This window comes from Loxodonta africana, chromosome 7 (genome assembly GCF_030014295.1).
Source record: "Loxodonta africana isolate mLoxAfr1 chromosome 7, mLoxAfr1.hap2, whole genome shotgun sequence".
Classification (NCBI taxonomy): Eukaryota; Metazoa; Chordata; class Mammalia; order Proboscidea; family Elephantidae; genus Loxodonta; species Loxodonta africana.
Window position 1 is genome coordinate 2,699,784 of NC_087348.1, and position 21,197 is coordinate 2,720,980.

Below are 21,197 nucleotides of genomic sequence, written 5' to 3' on the forward strand. Positions count from 1 at the left end.
GGCGGGTAGGCGTCCGGGGGTGGGGGGACAGCACTGGCCTCTCCAGAGAGCTTGGACACAGACGACAGCTGTCGGGATGGAGCACCGTCCCCATGGCGACCCGGAAGCCTCAAGGCCTCTCCTGCTCATCCGGGGAATGGAAGTCTGGACAGCTGGCCTGTGCGGCTGGTGCTCAGAGGATCCACCAATGGCCTCACAGAGTCACCCCGAGACATGCAGCTGCCTCTAGGGGTGGGCATGCAGGGCAGCGGGCAGCTCTGGGCAGGCAGTGCTTGCCCCAGTTAGGCCTTTTGTTGGGTCCGCTGCCCCATCCTGGGTGGAGGCTACTGCCACCCTCCCTGCCGGTGACTCGGCGCGCTCATGGGAATTCAGGGTGGCGGGGGGGTCTTCCCCAAATGGGGAGGGGTTGGCTTCCTGGGTGCATCGTCCTGCAGGGCTGGGGCCTACAAAATGTCCCCACCTCTCAGTGGAGCTGACTTCAGGGGGATGGGCTACAGACTAGCAGCGCTGGACTCCAGAGCTATCCGGGGGCTGGGGAGTAGCCTCACCATGTAGGGGAATGATGTCAGGCCTGAGCCCCCAGAACACAGCACCTGCAGACAGGCACCCGGGACCTAGGATGGGGAGAGCAGACGCTCCCCACGCGAAGCATCTCTGTGGTGGCTGGGTAGAGGGTGGGTGCTGTGTTTGGTCTCAGCACTCGGCTTCTGGAGCCTTCAGGGAGCCCAGGGGTGGGCTCTGACAGGGCCGGCTGCGTGGGCTGAGGTGGGGGCTGAACAGAAGGGACCGGTCCCTGTGTAGCAGGCCAGAGTAGCGGCGGTGCCCCTCCAAGCCCACACTAAGGTGGTGGGTGGGGAGGGGCTGATTGGGGGGCAGGGGTGGCTCCCCTGTTGTGGAAGCCTGGGGGGGGGCTGGACCCCCAAGCCGTGCATCCTTCTCTTGTCTCTCTGAGCCTCCCTGCCTCCTCCCAGGCTATGTCTTCCCACCTTACGGGGCCCAGTCGCCTCGGGTCTCACCTGTGAGTCTCACCTGCAGCTGCAGCTCTTGGGCGGGTGGGCATGGGTGCAGGGCTCCAGCTGTGCCCAGCACATGTCCCCACAGCAGGCGCAGTGCAGTGGCGGGCATGGATGCAGGGCTCCAGCTGTGCCCAGCAAATGTCCCCACAGCAGGCGCAGTGCAGTGGCGGGCATGGATGCAGGGCTCCAGTTGTGCCCAGCACATGTCCCCACAGCAGGTGCGGTGCAGCAGCTGGCCACAGGCAGGCCAGGGACAAAGGGCTCTTTGACAGCCCTAGAGCCTGGATCACGCTCCGGCCAGCTGACCCTCCCAGGTGCCATGCTCTGTGACTTCTTTGGCCCTTAAGGATGTGGGACAGCTGGCCCTGGAGCGCAATGCCAGCTCTTCAGCTGGGCTTTGTGCTGGGGACCACAGCCCCTGCAGGCAGGACTCCTGATACCACAGGACAGGGCCAGCTGCAGGTTCGGGGTGGAAGGACAGACCCCACGCTGTCCCCTGGACACCCCAGGTTCTGGTCAGTGGCCTGGGCTGGCCCCAGCATCCCCCAGGTCCATCTTCAGGCCTCTGGACCCCTTTCTTGGCCTGGCTAAGTTCTGTTAACCTGTTGAGAGGGCCAGCTCCATGCTCACCTGGCTTTAGATGGGACAGGTGGGTCCTAGAAGCCCCTGCAGAAGGTTTCGCAGTCTGTCACCCATCAGGCCCCCAGAGTGGCCAGCTGCTGTCCCTGTCCCTAACCCCGATTCCTACTTGCAGTGGCCCCTGCTCTGCGTGCCTCCCCTCCCCTGCGGGGTACTTCATCTCATGACCCTCTATGAAATTGATTTTTCATCTTGAAGACAATAGGTCGGCCCTATGGGAGGCCATGACAATACCGCCGATAAGGATCTGGGAGGCTTCCTTTCTCTGGAGAGAGAATGCTTTCATCCTGAGCACAGCACAGGCGCGGCACATCTGAGCGGGCTGACCTCCGGCCGCCTGGGCGCTTAGAAATCACGTGGTGCCTGCGGCTTCCGGGGTTCAAAGCACATGGAGGCTTGGGAATCTTCAAAGGATGGAGATCCACTTGTTTATGATAAAAACAAAACAAGAGATAAAACGGCAGCTTGACCTTCATCCTTCCCGGGCAGCGATGGGGCCACGGGGAGTTAGGAGCCGATGTCCAGCCTCCCCGCCTCGTGCTCCTTCTCGAAGGAGATTCCAGCTCAGCACCTGGTCTTCTCTACCTTTATCTCAATGCTTTGGGGTCGGGCGAATCTTTGCTTATAGCGCTGTTACCCCGAAACCCCAGCATAACAGGGGCCATCTCATCTGCATGACAGCATGCCCCCAAGAGAACGGCTGCTCCTTTTTGGTGACTATTGAGCGTTTTCTTCCCCTTCTGCACCACACGCTCGCTGCCTCTGGGTGCATCGGAGGCTGCTAGTGTCTGTCTGTCAAATCACAAGATTTCAGCATCGGTGGTGACGTAATAACCTCCGGGAAGATGCAGCCCAGCTCCACTCAATACCCATGTTTGGTCAACAACTCACGCTTGTTTCCACCACCTTGAGGGCTCCACAAATTGTTGAGCACTCAAGTACTAACTGAAAGGTTGGTGGTTCGAACCCACCTAGAGGCACCTTGGAAGAAAGGCCCGGTGATCTTGCTTCCAAAAGGTCACAGCCTTGAAAACCCTATGGAGCAGCTCTGCTTTGATACACGTGGGATCCTCATGAGTCAGGATCAACGCAACGGCACCGGGTTTAGCTTTTTTTATTTTTTAACCCAATCCTTTATTCTTTGGGGTGTTTCCCTTTGTCTTCCTCCTAAGAAAATATGGCTCACGTTTGTGGGGCTGATTGCAGTTGGCATGTTACTCGTCATTCTCTCAGTAGTGCTGAACTAACTACAGGCCCTGAAGGTTAGACCCAGGGCATCAAGGACAGAAAAGTGACTTTCCAAGGGCCATGGGGCGAGGCCATGGTTTTCTCTCCTTGGGAAGCCCGCGAAGACCATAGCTGCAGAGAGCCTACCAGGGGCCCTGGACCTTCGGAGCACTTTTTTTTTTTTTTTTTTTGTGGTAAAATACCCGTAACGGAATCCAGACTTCCTGAAATCATGAAGGCTGGATGAACCCCCCAAAACTTTTGCCCTAAGATAATCTTCAAACCTTAAACCAAAAATATGCCCTGAAGTCTTCTTAAAACCAAACGATAATTTAGCTTAGCTAGTAAGGAATGTCTGCCTTGACCACTGTGCTCTTTTAAGATCTATCTAAATGGGATCAAATGGACAATAGCCATTCAAAAGGCAAGATAGGAAACTTAGGGGGTGATGGGTTTACGTTAATGGGGGGAGAGCAACTTGGAAAAGGAGAGTGAGAATGGCTGCACAACTTGAAGAATGTACTCATGTCACTGAGTTGTACGTGGAGAAACTGTTGAATTAGTGTATGTTCTGCTGTGTAGATTCTCAATAACAGCAAACAATTAAATTATAAAAAAGAAAAATACCCATGACATAAAATTTACCATCTTAACCATTTAAAAGTGTACAATTCAGTGGTATTTAGGACATTCGCAGTGTTGTTCAGCTATCCCCTCTGTCTAGTTCCAGATCTTTCTTATCACCGCAAAAGGAAACCTCGTACCCGTGAGCTGTCGCCATCCCCACCCCACGCCCCCCAGCCCCTGGCAACCAGCAAGCTTCTTTCTGCCTGTGGATTTGCCTGTCTGGACATTTGACGTAAATGGAGTCATTCGGCATGTGGTCTTTCATGACTGACTTCGTCCGCTTACCGACGTTTTCAGGGTTTATCCGTGTTGTGACATGGGTCAGAACTTCACTCCCTTGTCACCGAGCTATATCCCAGTTTACGGGTACACCACTTTTGATTTATCCGTCCGTCACTTGATGGACAAAACCTGGCTTGTTTCCACCTGTTGCGTCTTGTGAATATAGTGCTATGAACTTCCGTGGACCGGGTCCTGTCTGAGCGCCTGTTTTCCATTCTTTTGAGTGTGTTATGGATTGAAAATGTGTTGTAAATCCTCACCTCTATGCCTGCGGTTATAATCCCATTTGGGAAGGGGCTGTCTTTGTCATGTTAATGACACAGCATCAGTGTAAGGGGTGTTTTGAGTCAATCTCTTACAAGATATAAAAAGCAGATTAGGACAAGCAAAAAAGCAGAGACAGGAGAAGAAAGATGGAGTAAGATAGATGTCAAGACAAACGGAAATCTCCAAGGAACCAGGCAGCAGAAGCAGAAGAGACAAGGACCTTCCTGCTGAGCGACACAGAGAGAAAGCCTTCCCCTGGAGCCGGTGGTCTGAATTTGGACTTCCAGCCTCCTAACTTGTGACAAAACACATTTCTGTTTGTTAAAGCCCTCCACTTGTGACATTTCTGTTATAGCAGCACTAGGTAATTAAGACAGGGTGTATACCCAGGAGCAGAACCGTGGTTAAGAGCCTGGCTGCTAACCAAAAGGTTGGCAGCTCGAATCCACCAGCTGCTCCTTGGAAACCTGTGGGGCAGTTCTACCCTGTTCTATAGGGCCACTAGGAGTTGGAATTGATTTGATGGCAATGGGTTTGGTTTTTGTTTTTTTTTATGGTAATTCTTTGTTGAACTTTCGAGGAATCACCGAACTCTTTTCTGCGGCGGCTGCACCATTTTACATTCCCACCAGCCATGGATGAGGGCTCCAACTTCTCTACATTCTCACCAATACCTGTTATTTTCCATTTTCCGGTAATAGGCAGCCTAGCGGATGTGAGGTGATGCCCCTCTGCGGATTTGTAAGGGAGGGAGGTATATGGAAACCTGCTGTACTCTCTGTAAACCTAAAGCTGCTCTAAAAACTGAAGTCTGTTTCAAAAAACGGCAATCGCTAGAAGTAACATTTATGCTAAGGTTATATTATGAGACTCAAGTCGCTCTTCAGGTCTGCTCAGGGCAGGGCTGAAGAAGGTATTAAGTAATAAAAAGATACATGGAAAAATATATATATATGATCAGCCTGGCAGCATAAGGGTCTGTGGGGCTGGTGGGCAGGGCTCCGGCCACTGCTCTTTGGGGGTTGGAGCCCTCGGGTGGCATAAACTGTTAACGTGCTCGACTGTGAACAGGAAGGTTGGCAGTTCAGATCCACCCAGAGGTGCCTTGGAAGAAAGCCTTAGTGATCTGCTTCTGAAAACTCAGCCATTGAAACCCCTGTGAGCCCAGTTCTACTCTGATGCACACGGGGTCGCCAGGAGTGGGAGCTGACGTGACAGTAACTGGCTTTTTGTTTGTTTGTTTTGTCTCCCACTGGGGCCACCAGTTGGTCAGGGGAGCCATCTTTCATAAAGACACAGGCACCCCTGTCTCAGCTTTAGGGGCTGGAGGTTGGTTAGTGGCCGATGGCCCTTCTTGGGGTGTCCGAATGCTCAGACTGGAATCATGGCACCGAGGTACAGCTTCCGGGGAGGCCGAGCTCACCGCCTTACCTCCTTCCGCTCCATCTCTGCTCATCGCATGCGACGGGGAGCCTGCCAAGGGAACACACAAGGTCCCTGCTACTGGGAGCTCGCAGCCTCCCCTATGTGTCTGACATTGTTTGCTCATTCATTCATTCTTTCAGCAAATCCAGATTGAGCACCAACCAGGGCAGACCCTGTTCCAGGGGCTGGAGAGAGGGTAGGGGCCAGGCCGACGTGGCCCCTGCCCTGGGGGGCTCAGCCAGCCTCCGGCCCAGGAGCGGAGGACTGGGGTGAGGACCAGTCAGCCCCTGGCAAAGTCGGGGAGCCTCGGATGCAGACGTCCCCTGCTCTCCCTCAAGCTCTCAGGCACATGTGACCCCCAGCCCACAAAGGATCCAATGTCATGAACCGAAAACCTTTTGCAAGGGAAAAGAAGTAAACTTTTCCGCATTTTCTCTCCCTGTCCCTGGCGCTTGCCCCAAACACAAGCAAGATGGTGTAAATATTATTTTGTTCTAATTAATAACGTTTGGGGACGAGCAGCAGCAGTGTCCTGCCACTTCCTCGTGGTGAGGGGACATGGGGGTGGGCCCGCCAGTGTCACCAGGCGGGAGCAGGGGCCCCCTGCTGGGGCTCTGAGGGGCACAGGGCTGGAAGGAGCCTGAGGAACGGGGTGCCTCGGGCTTTGCACTGCTGCCCTCTGTACCTGGGGGATGGATGGATGGGTTCGTCAGCTCACCCCACAGACTTCCAGGGTGCCTCCTTCATGCCAGGGCTGGGCTAGGTGCTAAGGCTGCAGACCAGGTAGGCAGTGGCTGAGGCTTTGAGCGAACGGTATGATACATGTCACATTAAATGCACATTTTTGTGTTAAGCCCTCACCAGACCCACAAGCTCCGTTCTGCTACTCTCCACGTTTTACAGCTATGGAGACAAGGCCCAGGGTCCCATGTCTGTGCCTGGGGGTGGAATCCAGCCCACTGGAAGCGGACTTCCCCACTGTGCTTGGGAACTCCAGCTCTGCCTTCCTGGCTCTCAGCGCAGAGGAGGCGGCAGGAGTGTGACACCATCAGGGGCTGCCCACTGAGTTCAGCAGCCCCATCCATAACAGACTGGGCCAGGCCTACTATACTCACTGTGAATGGGTTATGGGGTCCTCTGATCTGAGGGGATTATAGGGTACCCTGGTCTCAGTGGGTCACGGGGTTCCCCTGCTGTGAGCAGGTTATGGGGTGTCCACAGGTGTGAGCAGGTCACACCTCACCATCTGAGCAAGTGACAGGGTTCCCCAGTCTGAGTGGGTCACAACGCCTCCAGTCTGAGGGGATGTGGGGTCCCCTGTCTGAACCAGTCGCAGGTCCCCCATCTGAGCAGATCATGGGATCCCTCATCTGAGCGGGTTGAGGTCCCCCCCCCCGTCTGAGCAGGTCACGGGTCCCCCCATCTGAGTGTTTCGGGGTCCCCCATTTGAGTGGGTCACAGGGTGCCCTGTCTGAACAGGCCGAAGGTCCCCCGTCTGAGTGCGAAGGGGGACTGCGTCTGAGCGGGTCACCCTGTCCCTGCAGGAGATCGTGCTGGTGGCGTTCTTTGGCACAGAGTACGTGGTGCGCCTCTGGTCGGCCGGCTGCCGCAGCAAGTATGTGGGCATCTGGGGGCGGCTGCGCTTTGCCCGGAAGCCAATTTCCATCATCGGTGAGTTGCACCTCTCAGAAGCGGGGACTCTGGCCAGGGTGGCCCCCACAGCATGACACAGCACCATCACCAGGCAGTTCCTGCCTGATGCCTGAGACCCCAGGCTGCTCCCCTGGGATGGGCAGGCCACTGGGGCAGAGGGCGTGACCGCCCAGGGTGCTCAGCTCTGGACATGTCTGGGCTCTTGTGGCACAACCTGAGAAGCTGCCTGTGGGCTGGGTAGGGCCCAGCCTCAGGGGGTGGGCTGCTGGTCCCACTCAGCACCAGGAGCCTCTGGTGGCCTGTATGCCAGGGCCCAGCATGGGCACGGTTTCCTCTGTCCTATCCCAGAGCTCAGCATGGGGCCTCACCCAGCTCTTCCTCCAAGGTGTCTCCATTTCCCCTAGTCCTGGGGCCCTCCTGAGGCAGGGTGGGGCCATGCTCTGTCCACATTCCCCCCACTGGCCTGTGGTGCTGGTGGTGTTCTGACCATTGGCCCCTCCGACCCTGCAGACCTCATCGTGGTGGTGGCCTCCATGGTGGTCCTCTGTGTGGGCTCCAAAGGACAGGTGTTTGCCACCTCAGCCATCAGGTAGGCCTGGGCTGCCTGGAGCACCAGATGGACATTTACAGTTCCAGCGGCTGAGCAGAGTGCACCCAGGGATGGGGTGCACCCAGGATGGGGGGGTGGGCCTGGGTGAACAGGGAGCTGGTTCCAGGGGGTGGCCGCTCCCCTGACTAGTCATTAGGCTGCCCTCTCTGAGCTCCATGGTGGTGACCACACAGGCCCAGGTATTCATGTTGCGATCCCTTACCGTGGTCATCAGACACCCCCTCACCCCCAGCTCTGTAAGGTGGGCAGGGCTCTGTTTAGCAGACAGTAGGGGCTCTGTGCAGCTGGTCTCTGACTCCAGCTGGGCCCCCTCAGAGGCAACCCCCTTCCTGTTCCGCTGCCCCCATCACACGGGACACAGGGCGAGTGGCTTGGGCGCAGCTGCCCTGGGTTGGAGACCCAGCCTCTAGCTTACTAGCTAAGCCTGGGTGTGATCCCAGGGCCTCCCCAGAGGGCCCTTTGTGACCTGTGGGAGCCTGGGGAGGTGCAGGCTTAGCCTGGGGGCTAGACCCTCGGGTGCGGGAGCAGAGGACGCAGGGCAGCTAAGAATCTTCGAGGGGTTCCCTAGGGCCGGGGGCTGCCCTGGGAGCAGAATTCAGAGGCTCCTGAGTGAGGTGCGGGTCCAGGTGGGGGCTGAGGATGGGTGCCCACCCCACCCAGCCATCTCCCACATGTCGCCTCCCCCCTCCGCCCCCTCCCCAGGGGCATCCGCTTCCTGCAGATCCTGAGGATGCTGCACGTGGACCGCCAGGGCGGCACCTGGAGGCTGCTGGGCTCCGTGGTCTTCATCCACCGCCAGGTGGGCGCCCGGGGTACGGCGGGGGGCGGGGCCGAGGGCAGGACGGACTCCGGCGGTGGGCGGGGCGGTACAGGGGGCGGGGCAGACCCAGGGTGGGGAGGGAGGGGCGGGGCAGACCCAGGGTGGGGAGGGAGGGGCGGGGCAGACCCAGGGTGGGGAGGGAGGAGCTGGGCGAAGGGTGGGACAAACGGGCTGAGGCGCCCTTTGCCCTCTCCCAGGCTCAGTGCGGGTCTTGGCTTCCTGGACCCCACCAAGCGGCCCAAGTGTGGGAACCTATCCCAGGGTCCCTGTGCCCAGGCCGTGATGTGCCCACGCCCCTTCATGCCCAAACAAAAGAACATCGTGCAAATGAAATGACAGAAATGCCAGACAGGAAGCAGTCCCCGAGGTTCAGAAATCTCAACCAGGCCAACAGAGCAGACAGTGAAAGTGGGGGGCCAGCGGCCTTTCCTGGGCTACCCCGAGGCCAGCGTGCGTCCCTTGCTCGAGAAGGGTCCCCGGCGCACTCTCGGGCCCCTGGTGTAGTGGGAGAGCGGGGTACCCCCGGCCCGTCTGCACCACGCACACGAGCCTGGCGCCCGGGCACCGCGTCTCCTGAAGCCGGGTGACCGCCTGTGTGACGGGCCGTGCGATGTCCACTGCCCGGTGGGGGTTTGGCTTTGCTGCCCAGCCATCTCTACCCGCTCTGAGGTCTCTTGGGAGTGCGTCCCCTGGGTGCTGCTGGCCTGGTAGGGACACCTGGCTGACCGCTGCCCCCCTCCACCCCCAGGAGCTGATCACCACCCTGTACATCGGCTTTCTGGGCCTGATCTTCTCGTCCTACTTCGTGTACCTGGCCGAGAAGGACGCCGTGAACGAGTCAGGCCGCGTGGAATTCGGCAGCTATGCTGACGCGCTGTGGTGGGGCGTGGTGAGTGGGGTCCAGGGCCGGGGGCCCTGAGCTGGCCTGGTCCACATGGTCCACACCTCACAAGGCTCTGACTTTCTCCCTCACCGGGGGTCCCCACCGGCCATGGCCTGTGCTCAGAACCCCCAAACGCCAATTCATACGTGGAGCCACAGGCACTGCGGCCTGGCAGACACATGGCTCCAAGGGCCCCTGCCCTAGGTTAAGGCTCTGTGGGCCTGCCTTGAAGTTCTTAATACTGTTATCTTTGAACTTTAAACAGTAAAGAAAAATGTATTTTAGCTCCACATTCCCCTTCCTCCAGCTCCTGATAACCTCTAATCCGCTTTCTATCTCTGAATTTGCCTGATCTGGCTGTTTTCACATCAGCAGGATCATACGCTGTGTGCCTCTTCCTGTTTGGCTTATTTTTCTCAGCATGGTGTCTTCAAGGTTCGCCCCTACCCACAGGGGCTGCTCAGGAGGCAGGCCCATGGGCAGGGGGTGGCTGACCCTGGGGTCTCCAGCCTGTGGCCCCCGAGAGCCATGTCCTCTGACAAATGCCCTTCCCTCGAGACCAGCTGTTCCCATGCCCAGGCCGGCCCTGCAACCCCCTCTCCGAAAATCCACCCACCTCCTGCCCTCTGACCCCTGCTAAGGAAGCCACAGTTGGCACCTAAGGTGTTAACTTCCAAAATCAGTATCGGTCATGTTGGGGTCCTCTGGGGGCTGTTAGGGGCTGTAGGCTCAGGAGGAGTCTGCCCCGATGTGGTGGGGTTGGGGGCTGCGGTATCTCAGCTCAAACAGGCAGATGGACAGTGGATGGGGCTGTGGACAGGCAGCTGAGCTACTTTGTGCCTCAGTTTCCCCACTTGTGACCTGGGACAACGGTATCTCCCCGTGGGGCCTTTGCATGGGTCATAAAGGATGCATAAGCAATGTGAGTCTGGGGTGTCTGAGGGGGTGACTGGGGCCTTGCTCCAGGCCGAGGGCAGTGTCTCTCAGGACGGAGAGCGTAGGTGGAATGGGGGCCATGGGCTGCTCTCTGCACCTCCCTGGCATGCCCCTCAGAGCCTCTTTCCTGACCCCTGCACAGTCTGGGGGGCGGGGCAGGGCAGGGCAGGGCAGGCCTTGGATGGGTCACGAGTGGGCTGGTTCTGCTTGTTGACGAGAATAGTCCTGGACTAGCTAGGCCCCCATGTAAGTTTCCAGGGAAGGTGGGCCCAGCACTTTACCACACCAGGGGCCGTTGGCCAGGACCCTATGGGGGTGCCTTGCAGGGGAACAGCGTTCTCGTGGCCCTGTGGTAGCCTGGTGTGGGCATGCCCAGTGGTCAGAACAGGCTGGCAACGGGAAGTCTTTGGGCTGGCTCGGCCCTCAGGAAGGACAGACCACAGTAATGGAGAGTGGGGCTGGGGCTGCGTGGTCAAGGAGGGCCGAGGCCCTAGGGCAGGATTGGGGCTGAGAGGCATGGGATGGGGTGGGCAGGCAGCTGTGGAGGCCCCGATCCCCCCAAAGGCCCTGTGTGTCTCTTGCTGAGAGCTCTTTCCAGAAAAGCAGGGCCTTGTTCTCTCCTGAGTTTCCTCCACCCTTGAGGAGAAAGGGGAGGGAAGGGCCGTTCAGGGGTGTGGGGCAGGGGCTGTCTGAGCAGGTGGGCACAGGGCAGGGGACTACTCAGGGTGTGAGGTGAGGGCTGGCCAGGCCCACAGGGTGGGGTCAGGGGCCAACCCTGGGCTCCTCAGTCGTGCATGGCCCTTGAAAACAGCTAAGTTGGTGAGTTTTCTAGAAGCTTCTAGTATGCTGGACAGCTTAGGGGAGGCACTGACCCCACCTAGGCTGGAGACACCCCAGTTTCAGCCTCCCTTGCCCCATGCCAGCCTGCACTCAAGGCCCTGGAGCAGCAGCCGGAACTGGCTGGACAGGAGCTTGCCCATGGTGGCAGCGGGGACATGCTATGGGGACAGGCCTGTGTGGAGCAGCCCGCGCAAAGCCGGGAGAGGCCCTGGGGGGCTGTGGCGAGCTTGGCAGCTGCTGGGCCTGCTTTCCCGGCCACAGGGAGCCTCATGGAGCGGAGGCTGCCCCCTGCCCCCATGGCACCACGCTCCCACTCCTCACACCTGTGCAAACATCCGCCGACAGCCGGGAACACGGCCCCTTTGTGTGCCCTTGGCACTGGGGCCTGCGCGCCATCAGCTGCAGCCGGTGCCCGGCCCCATGCATCCGCCACCATTGTTCCTGTGGGGCCTGCGCCCTGGCGGCCCTGCCCACTGCTCTGCTTGTCACCCAGCCCACCTCGGGGCCAGCAGCTCCATTCCCAGCCTCAGCCGCCCTGCAGCTGTCCAGGGGGAGCAGCCGGGGCTCCAGTTGGGGACATGTTCTGCCACTTCCAGGACAAACGCCACTCAGGAAACATAGACGGGGTGGCCGGGGGCACCTTCAGGCCACTTCCACCGTCTGTAACCTGGAGCTAAGCCCCTGGTGCCCAGGCTGCATGTGGGCAGTTTCCTTTGTCCAAGCTTTGTGCGTGCCACCACGGATGGGGCCCGATGATCCCGTTGGGGGCAGAGGTGGGTCTATGTGACAGGCAGGGCTGTGAGGGGCCCCCAGCAGTGGGATCGTTCTGACCCCTCTATACTGGGTATGCTCCAGGCCTCGCTTGGTCTCCGAGCCCCCACGGCCTGAGAGCGTGGGGCCAGCCAGTAGTGGGGCACTCTCCTCTAAGATGGATGGGATACACCCTAAAATGGGACATGGGGGCCGCAGAGGGTGGGAGGTGCTGCCCACCGCTTTCCCCTGGGAGAAACTTGGGGGGCCTGCACTGGGGCCGTCTTCATGTGACAACGGGCTTGGCACCCCGTCAGGCAGGGGGGCTTATCTGGCAGCCTTTGTGTTGATGCCCAGCGGTGCTTATCCAGCGTTTGCCTGCAGAGTGGAGACTGCCCTGTGGCCCCCAGCCTCATCCCTCATGGGAAAGTCCCTCCCCAGCTGGGGGTTCTCTCTGGGCCATGGGTTCCAGCCCCATCTCTGCCCCTGACTGGGGGGCTGTGGGCACAGCCCCTCCCCCCGGCCTCGGTTTCCACAGCTGTCAAGGTGTGGCTCCAAAGCCTGAGCATCCCCTCACTAAGTTAGCAGGCAGCCAGTTGGGGTTCCGACCCGGATGTGAAATCTCACTGGTCCCCTAGCGTGGCGCCTGCAGCCTGGCTGCCGGGGTGTTTGGGCGGCAGGGTGTGTGCGTGTGTGTATATTTCAGACTCTTTCCTCACCCTTGGAACAAAGTGCGCTTGTTTGTGTGAAGGTGTGAGCAGGGAAATGCCATTGCATAAACGGGTGCTCTGTGTGGGCGTGGGGGTCTGTAAGACCAGGCTCTGGGCTCCATTCTCACCCCCACCTACATGTAGCATTTGGAGCGAAAAGGCCAGGGCCCTTTCCTCTATTGAAGCCACCATGTGAGATAGAGCTGGTTCTGGTCCACTCCTACCCAAAAGAGGTTCTGGAAGGTTCTGGCCTCCCAGGCTGTACTGCATGCAGACAGAGTGAGGGCTGGGCTTTCTAGACTTTCACACTCAGGACCCGTCAGTTCTGCCCAGTGGCTGGTGCCAGTGTCAGAACCTCACTTGAAGCTAGGGAAGCCAAGGCCTGTGGGCCAGGACGTAGCAGGACCAGACCCTTACCCCAGCAGGCAGACTACCCCCCCGCCCCATCCTGTGCTTTCCTCTGCTCAAGCTCCCTGCAAAGCCTGGGAGTGTTACACAGCAGGGGTCCAAGGGGCTGTGAGACCCAGGCCCCTGCCCACCTGGGCACAGTCCTTCCTCATCTGTGGACCACTGGGTACGGGGATAAGACCCATGGGCTTAGGGACCAGCCAGAGCCCCGAGAAGGGCGCTTAAAGCTGGGTTTTGTAGGATGAGTAGGAGCCCACAAACCAGGTTCCTCTCCCCATATTCACCACCCATGGCGAGACCTGGACCCTGTGACGGCTGCAGCTGCCTCAGCCAGATTCTCTCACGCTGCTTTCTCTACCCAACTCCCTTTTGGGGTGCTGCCTCCTCCATGCCCCAACCTGCTCCCCCCTCTGCCTGCATGGATCTTCTCCCTGGGAGGGACTGATGATGCTGGAGGGGGAGACCAAGGCGAGCAGAACCAGCCCTGCCAGGGGGCCACTCTTTACACATGGGGGGTGAGGAGATGGAGGGATTAAAACAACCTCAGGGCTCAGCAGGGGGATTTTGAAGGATGGATGGAAGGTTGCCAGTGACCAGTGAGGAGGACATTCAGGGTGGAGAAATAGCATGTTCGCAGTGAGGGAGGAGTGACCGTCCCTCAGCAGTCACAGCCCTCTGTGGTCAGATCCCGCTCCAGCGTCCAGGCTGTGGGGTCTATTGGGAGCTAGGGCAGTGTCCCCGCCCCGCTCAGGCCGGCCCAGGCCTTCCTGTGGCATGGATGAATGCACAGTGAATGAGCCAGCCCTCCGGAGCCATCTTTACTCTGGACCCTCCGGGGCTGTGAGGTCGCTGCCTGGGACTCGCTTCCCCTGTGAAGTGGCACTTCCCTGTGTATGCAGGGCCCCATGCGAGGACAGCCCGCAGATAAGGGGCACAGACACCCTGGGCTGCCTTACTTGCAGCCTGCTCTGGGGGACCTGACCTCCCCCTGCAGGTCCTGGCATTTGCTCCCCGTATGCAGGGCCTGCCTTGCGTGTGCTGTGCAAGCAAGTGTGCCCGTGAGTACTGGGCTGGGATGTGGACACCAATCCCTCTTAGGTGGCTGTGTTGTGCCATGTGTGAGCATGTGCAATGCATACAACCACGCGCGCCACACTGGAGCCTAACACACCCATCTGGGGCATCTCTGTGTGCGTGGGTGTGCATGCGTGCACACATGTGGCATGCTCGTCTCTGCGTGAGGCACGTCTGTGAGTGCCACATAGGGCTTGGGTGGTCTGTTCACAGAGCCCGGCGGTCACTGGCCCGAGTGCAGCTGGGTGGACGTGTGAGGGCGTGTGGGTATTTTCAGTGCAGTGAAACGGCAGGGGCTGCCCCGTGCAGGCAGGTGTGGGACAGGGCGCGAAGGGGCTGTTGCGGGCAGCGTGGGGGCTGGGGCCACGGCCAGGGCCCAGCAGTGGCCCATCCTGAAGCATTTTCCAGCCACAGAGACTTAATGCTTGTACCTTAAACCCGTCAACATGCTCGGCAGTGTAACTCAGCTTCCTGTCGTGGGTTGCTCTGCTGCCCCACGCCACCCTCTGCTCCTGGCCATCCCAGCACCCCTGTGTGCCTGTCTTGTCCGTGTGTCCCTCCTTCTACCCGGTAGCTAGTGGAGAGCAAGGGGAAGCAAGGGTCTAGGGTTTCCTGGGAGGCCACAGCGGGCCGGGGGTCGCTGCTTCAGTTGGTCTGTAAAATGGGACCCCACCATCCCCCATAGCCATGCAGGCCTCAGCCAGCATGTAGAATGGAGGCATCCAAGGGCCAGCCAGGGGTTGATTCTGACTTGGTCCTGATCAGTGGCCCCAGTGAGGTGAAGCTGGGCTTGGCACAGTGGGTGTCTGGAGAGACTGAAAGGCCAGGGGGTGGCCGAGCTCCAGCTGAGACTGACTGTGGCCCGTGTGGCAGGCCTCCCCTGTGGGTGATTTGAGCTGAGCCGGCTGTCCGGCATGTGGGTGTGAGTGAGCAAGGCCCCAGGACAAGACGAGGCTCCATGGACACAAAGCAGGAAGCTCGCCACAGCAGGCTTGGAGTGGAGGCGGGGCTAGGCCGCAGCTGGCACAGCTGGGTGGGCTCGACCCCTGCAGAGTGCCACCTCGGACTCTCCTGGGGCTCTGGGGAGCGAGCCTCTGATGAGAGTGGGAGGCAGCTCGGGGGGTGGCCCCTCACTCCATTGTCCCAGCACATGTCCTGGATGGACAGATAGGAGGACAGCTCCCCTGCCGAGAAGGAGGGTCAGGCTGCATCTTGTTCTCTGGGAAAAAAGGAAACGAAGCATCTGGTGCCCCAGGTGGCTTCAGGAAGTGGCGTGTCATCCCGTCCCTGCCTTTGTTCTCGGCCTCACTGGGAGCTCTGGCACCCTGGGGTTCAGGCAGTGATGCCGGTGGCCCAGGTGCTGGCCCCCTGCAAGACTGCCGAGGGCCCCCATGCTCTATCACACAGGCTACTTGGGTCTTGCTCCTCCCTGTGGACTCGGTGGGCTCCGTGCAGAACAGAGAGTGTCTGAGACCCAGACAAGCCCCCCTCCTGCCCATGAGCCTCTTCTGAGGGGCACAAGGGCATCCTTGCACATGGACCCAAGCTTGGCCTCCCTGGGTCTCGGGTGGGTTCTTGGGCCTCCAGCTGCTGACTGCTGCTTCTCCCTATAGGTGACAGTCACCACCATCGGCTACGGGGACAAGGTGCCGCAGACTTGGATCGGCAAGACCATCGCCTCCTGCTTCTCTGTCTTTGCCATCTCCTTCTTTGCGCTCCCTGCGGTAGGTGCAGGTGGGACAATCCGCTGAGCTCCTCCACCTCCCTGGCTGCCTGGGCCCTGGTGGGGTGGGAGGGACCATCCAGTGCCCCTCCCTGTGAGCAGACCCACCTGCAGAGATGAAGGCTGCCTCTCCTAGAACCTGCTCTCCACTGGGGGCCTCAGGAGCCACCCCTCCTGCCCCTCCCACAGGGTCCTTCTAAGCAAGTGTGGGCAGCGTCCCAGCCTCCGACAATACACTGAGGCCCCCCCCACCACCCTTCATGGCACACAGGAGAGGCAAGGCCCACTGCCCAGCCCTAGTGCATCCCCACCGTCCCCCAAGGGCGTCTGTGTTCCCAGTGCTGGGGGGCCTGGGGGTGAACCTCTGTACAGGGTCCCTTCCAGGAATCATAGCCCAGGATGGTTATAATCTTCTGGTTCACTGTGTGTCCTCTGTGTATGTGGCGTACATGTGTACCCCATATGCCTGTGCACATGTACACGTGTGTTCTGTATGTTGTTCTTAGGTGGCGTCGAGTCGGTTCCGACTCACAGCGACCCTATGCACAACAGAACGCAACACTGCCTGGTCCAGCGCCATCCTTACAATCGTTGTTACCCTTGAGCCCATTGTTGCAGCCACTGTGTCAATCCATCTGGTTGAGGGTCTTCCTCTTTTCCGCTGACCCTGTATTCTGCCACTCATGATGTCCTTCTCCAGGGATTCATTCCTCCTGACAACATGTCCAAAGTATGTAAGACGCAGTCTCACTGTCCTTGCTCCTAAGGAGCATTCTGGTTGTACTTCTTCTAAGAAAGATTGGTTTGTTCTTTTGGTACATTCAATATTCTTCGCCAACACCACAATTCAAAAGTATCAATTCTTCTTCGGTCTTCCTTATCCATTGTCCAGCTTTCACATGCATGTGATGCGATTGAAAATGCAATTGAAAATACCATGGCTTGGGTCAGGCGCACCTTAGTCTTCAAGGTGACATCTTTGCTCTTCAACACTTTAAAGAGGTCCTTTGCAGCAGACTGACCCAATGCAATGCATCTTTTGATTTCTTGACTGCTGCTTCCATGGCTGTTGATTGTGGATCCAAGTAAAATGAAATCCTTGACAACTTTCTTTTCTCCGTTTATCGTGACGTTGCTCATTGGTCCAGTTGTGAGGATTTTTGTTTTCTTTATGTTGAGGTGTAATCCATACTGAAGGCTGTGGTCTTTGATCTTCATTAGTAAGTGCTTCCAGCCCTTTTCACTTTCAGCAAGCAAGGTTGTGTCATCTGCATAGCACAGGTTGTTAATGAGTCTTCCTCCAATCCTGATGCCCCATTCTTCTTCATATAGTCCAGCTTCTCGGATTATTTGCTCAGCATACAGATTGAGTAGGTATGGTGAAAGAATACAACCCTGATGCACACCTTTCCTGACTTTAAACCAATCAGTATCCCATTGTTCTGTCCGAACAACTGCCTCTTGATCTATGTACGGGTTCCTCGTGAGCACAATTAAGTGTTCTGGAATTCCCATTCTTCGCAGTGTTATCCATAGTTTGTTATGATCCACACAGTCGAATGCCTTTGCATAGTCAATAAAACACAGGTAAACAGCCTTCTGGTATTCTCTGCTTTCAGCCAGGATCCATCTGACATCAGCAATGATATCCCTGGTTCCACGTCCTCTTCTGAGACCGGCCTGAATTTCTGGCAGTTCCCTGTTGATATACTGCTGCAGCAGTTTTTGAATGATTTTCAACAAAATTTTGCTTGTGTGTGATATTAATGGTATTGTTCTATACTTTCCACATTCAGTTGGATCACCTTTCTTGGAAATAGACATAAATATGGATCTCTTCCAGTCAGTTGGCCAGGAAGCTGTCTTCCATATTTCTTGGCTTAGATGAGTGAGCACCTCCTGCGCTGCCTCTACTTGTTGAAACATCTCAATTGATATTTCATCAATTCCTGGAGCCTTGTTTTTTGCTGATGCCTTCAGAGCAGCTTGGACTTCTTCCTTCAGTACCATCGGTTCCTGATCATATACCACCTCTTGAAATGGTTGAACATCGACTAATTCTTTTTGGTATAATGACTCTGTGTATTCCTTCCATCTTCTTTTGATGCTTCCTGCATCGTTTAATATTTTCTCCATAGAATCCTTCACTATTGCAACTCGAGGCTTAAAATTTTTCTTCAGTTCTTTCAGTTTGAGAAACACCGAGCATGTTCTTCCCTTCAGGTTTTCCATCTCCAGCTCTTTGCGCATGTCATTATAATACTTTACGTTGTCTTCTCAAGCTGCCCTTTGAAATCTTCTTTTCAGTCCTTTTACTTCATCAATTCTTCCTTTTGCTTTAGCTGCTTGACGTTCGAGAGCAAGTTTCAGAGTCTCCTCTGACATCCACCTTGGTCTTTTCTTTCTTTCCTGTCTTTTCAGTGACCTCTTGCTTTCTTCATGTATGATGTCTTGATGTCGTTCCACAAGTCATCTGGTCTTCGATCACTAGTGATCAGTGCGTCAAATCTAATCTTGAGATGGTCTGTAAATTCAGGTGGGTTGGTTATACTCAAGGTCCTATTTTGGCTCTTGTGGACTTGCTCTGATTTTCTTCAGTTTCAGCTTGAACTTGCATATGAGCAATTGATGGTCTGTTCCACAGTCTTCCCCTGGCCTTGTTCTGACTGATGATATTGAGCTTTTCCATCGTCTCTTTCCACAGATGTATTCAATTTGATTTCTGTGTGTTCCATCTGGCGAGGTCCATGTGTATAGTCGCCGTTTATGTTGGTGAAAGAAGGTATTTGCAATGAAGAAGTCACTGGTCTTGCAAAATTCTATCATTCGATCTCCAGTATTGTTTCTATCACCAAGGCCATATTTTCCAACTACTGATCCTTCTTTGGAAACCCTGGTGGCATAGTGGTTAAGTGCTACGGCTGCTAACAAAGTGGTCAGCAGTTCAAATCTGCCAGGCGCTCCTTGGAAACTGTATTGGGCAGTTCTACTCTGTTCTATAGGGTCGCTATGAGTCGGAATCGATTTGACGGCAGTGGGTTTGGTTTCAGTTTTTTGATCCTTCTTTGTTTCCAACTTTTGCATTTCAATCACCAGTAATTATCAATGCATCTTGATTGCATGTTCGATCAATTTTAGACTGCAGCAGCTGATAAAAATCTTCTATTTCTTCATCTTTGGCCCTAGTGGTTGGTGTGTAAATTGAATAATAGTCGTATTAACTTGTCTTCCTTGTAGGCATATGGATATTATCCTATCACTGACAGCGCTGTACTTCAGGATAGATCTTGAAATGTTCTTTTTGATGATGAACAGAACACCATTCCTCTTCAACTTGTCATCCCCAGTATAGTAGACTATATGCTTGTCCGATTTCAAAATGGCCAATACCAGTCCATTTCAGCCCAGTAATGCCTAGGATATTGATGCTTATGCATTCCATTTCATTTTTGGTGATTTCCAGTTTTACTAGATTCATTCTTCATACATTCTAGGTTCCAATTATTATTGGATGTTTGCAGCTGTTTCTTCTCATTTTGAGTCGTGCCACATCAGCAAATGAAGGTCCCGAAAGCTTTACTCCATCCACGTCATTAAGGTCGACTCTACTTTGAGGCCCCCAGGTGTCTGTCAGTTTGTTGTACTGTGGGGGCTCGCGTGTTGCTGTGATGCTGGAAGCTATGCCACCGGTATTCAGATACCAGCAGGGTCACCCATGGAGGACAGGTTTCAGCTGAGCTTCCAGACTAAGACAGACTAGGAAGAAGGATCCGGCAGTCTACTTCTGAAAAGCATTAGCCAGTGAAGAGTTGACGCCTTTGAGTTGTGGTGCTGGCGAAGAATATCGAATATACCGTGGACTGCCAAAGGAATGAACAAATCTGTCTTAGAAGAAGTGCGGCCAGAATGCTCCTTAGAAGCAAGGATGGCGAGACTGCGTCTTACATACTTTGGACATGTTGTCAGGAGGGATCAGTCCCTGGAGAAGGACATCATGCTTGGCAGAGTACAGGGTCAGCGGAAAAGAGGAAGACCCTCATCGAGGTGGATTGACAGCGGCTGCAACAATGAGCTCAAGCATAGCAACGATTGTAAGGATGGCTCAGGACCAGGCAGCGTCTCGTTCTGTTGTGCATAGGGTCACTATGAGTCGGAACTGACTCGACGGCACCTAACAACAACAACAACTACTTTAGGAGGCAGCTCTTTCCCAGTCATCTTTTGAGTGCCTTCCAACCTAGGAGACTCATCTTCCAGCACTATATCAGACAATGTTCTGCTGCTATCTGTAAGGTTTTCACTGGCTAATGCTTTTCAGAAGTAGACTGCCGGGTCCTTCTTCCTAGTCTGTCTTAGTCTGGAAGCTCAGCTGAAACCTGTCCTCCATGGGTGACCCTGCTGGTATGTGAATACCGGTGGCATGTCTTCCAGCATCACAGCAACACGCAAGCCCCCACAGTACGACAAACTGACAGACAGGTATCATAGGATATGCATATGTACTTGTGTATCATGTATATGTATACATGAATGTGTATATGTATAGCTTGTATACGTCATGTGTACACATATAATGTATATGTACATGTGTTGTTGTATTGTTGTTGTCAAGTTGGTTCCGGCTCATAATGATCCTGTGTATCGCAAAACACAACACTGCCTGGTCCTGCGCCATCCTTACAATCGTTGTTATGATTGAGCCCATTGTTGCAGCCACTGTGTCAATCCACCTCATTGAGGGTCTTCCTCTTTTCTCCTGACCCTGTTCTTTTCTAAGCGTGATGTCCTTCCCCAGGGACTGATCCCTCCTGAAAAGATGGCCAAAGTATGTGCAACGCAGTCTCACCATCCTTGCTTCTATGGAGCATCCTGGCTGTACTTCTTCCAAGACAGATTTGTTCGTTCTTTTGGCAGTCCATGGTATAGTCAATATTCTTCGTCAACACCACAATTCAAAGGCATCAGTTCTTCTTAGGTCTTCCTTATCCATTGTCCAGTTTTCGCATGCGTATGAGGCGACTGAAAATACCATGGCTTGGGTCAGGGGCACCTTAGCCTTCAAGGTGACATCTTTGCTTTTCAACACTTTAAAGAGATACTTTGCAGCAGACTTGCCCAGTGCAATGCATCTTTTGATTTCTTGACTGCTGCTTCCATGGATGTTGATGGTAGGTGCAAGTAAAATGAAATCCTTGACAACTTCAGTCTTTTCTCCATTTATCATGATGTGGCTTATTGGTCCAGTTGTGAGGGTTATACATGTGAGTTATCTGTATATGTAAGGTTTGTATACATGCATGTTGTGTG

The 21,197-nt window shown here is 55.8% G+C and overlaps 1 protein-coding gene across 4 annotated transcripts in view; it reads left to right on the top strand.

The window, feature by feature from the left end:
- Positions 1 to 21,197, top strand: part of KCNQ1 (potassium voltage-gated channel subfamily Q member 1) — a 361,871-nt gene that overhangs the window by 89,996 nt on the left and 250,678 nt on the right. For all 4 annotated transcript variants that reach the window (XM_064287583.1, XM_064287584.1, XM_064287586.1 and 1 more), the window contains exons 3-7: positions 7,028 to 7,154; positions 7,647 to 7,725; positions 8,449 to 8,545; positions 9,315 to 9,455; positions 15,781 to 15,891. In XM_064287583.1, the coding sequence (XP_064143653.1) occupies positions 7,028 to 7,154; positions 7,647 to 7,725; positions 8,449 to 8,545; positions 9,315 to 9,455; positions 15,781 to 15,891 (555 nt within the window). The remainder of the gene's footprint in view (positions 1 to 7,027; positions 7,155 to 7,646; positions 7,726 to 8,448; positions 8,546 to 9,314; positions 9,456 to 15,780; positions 15,892 to 21,197) is intronic.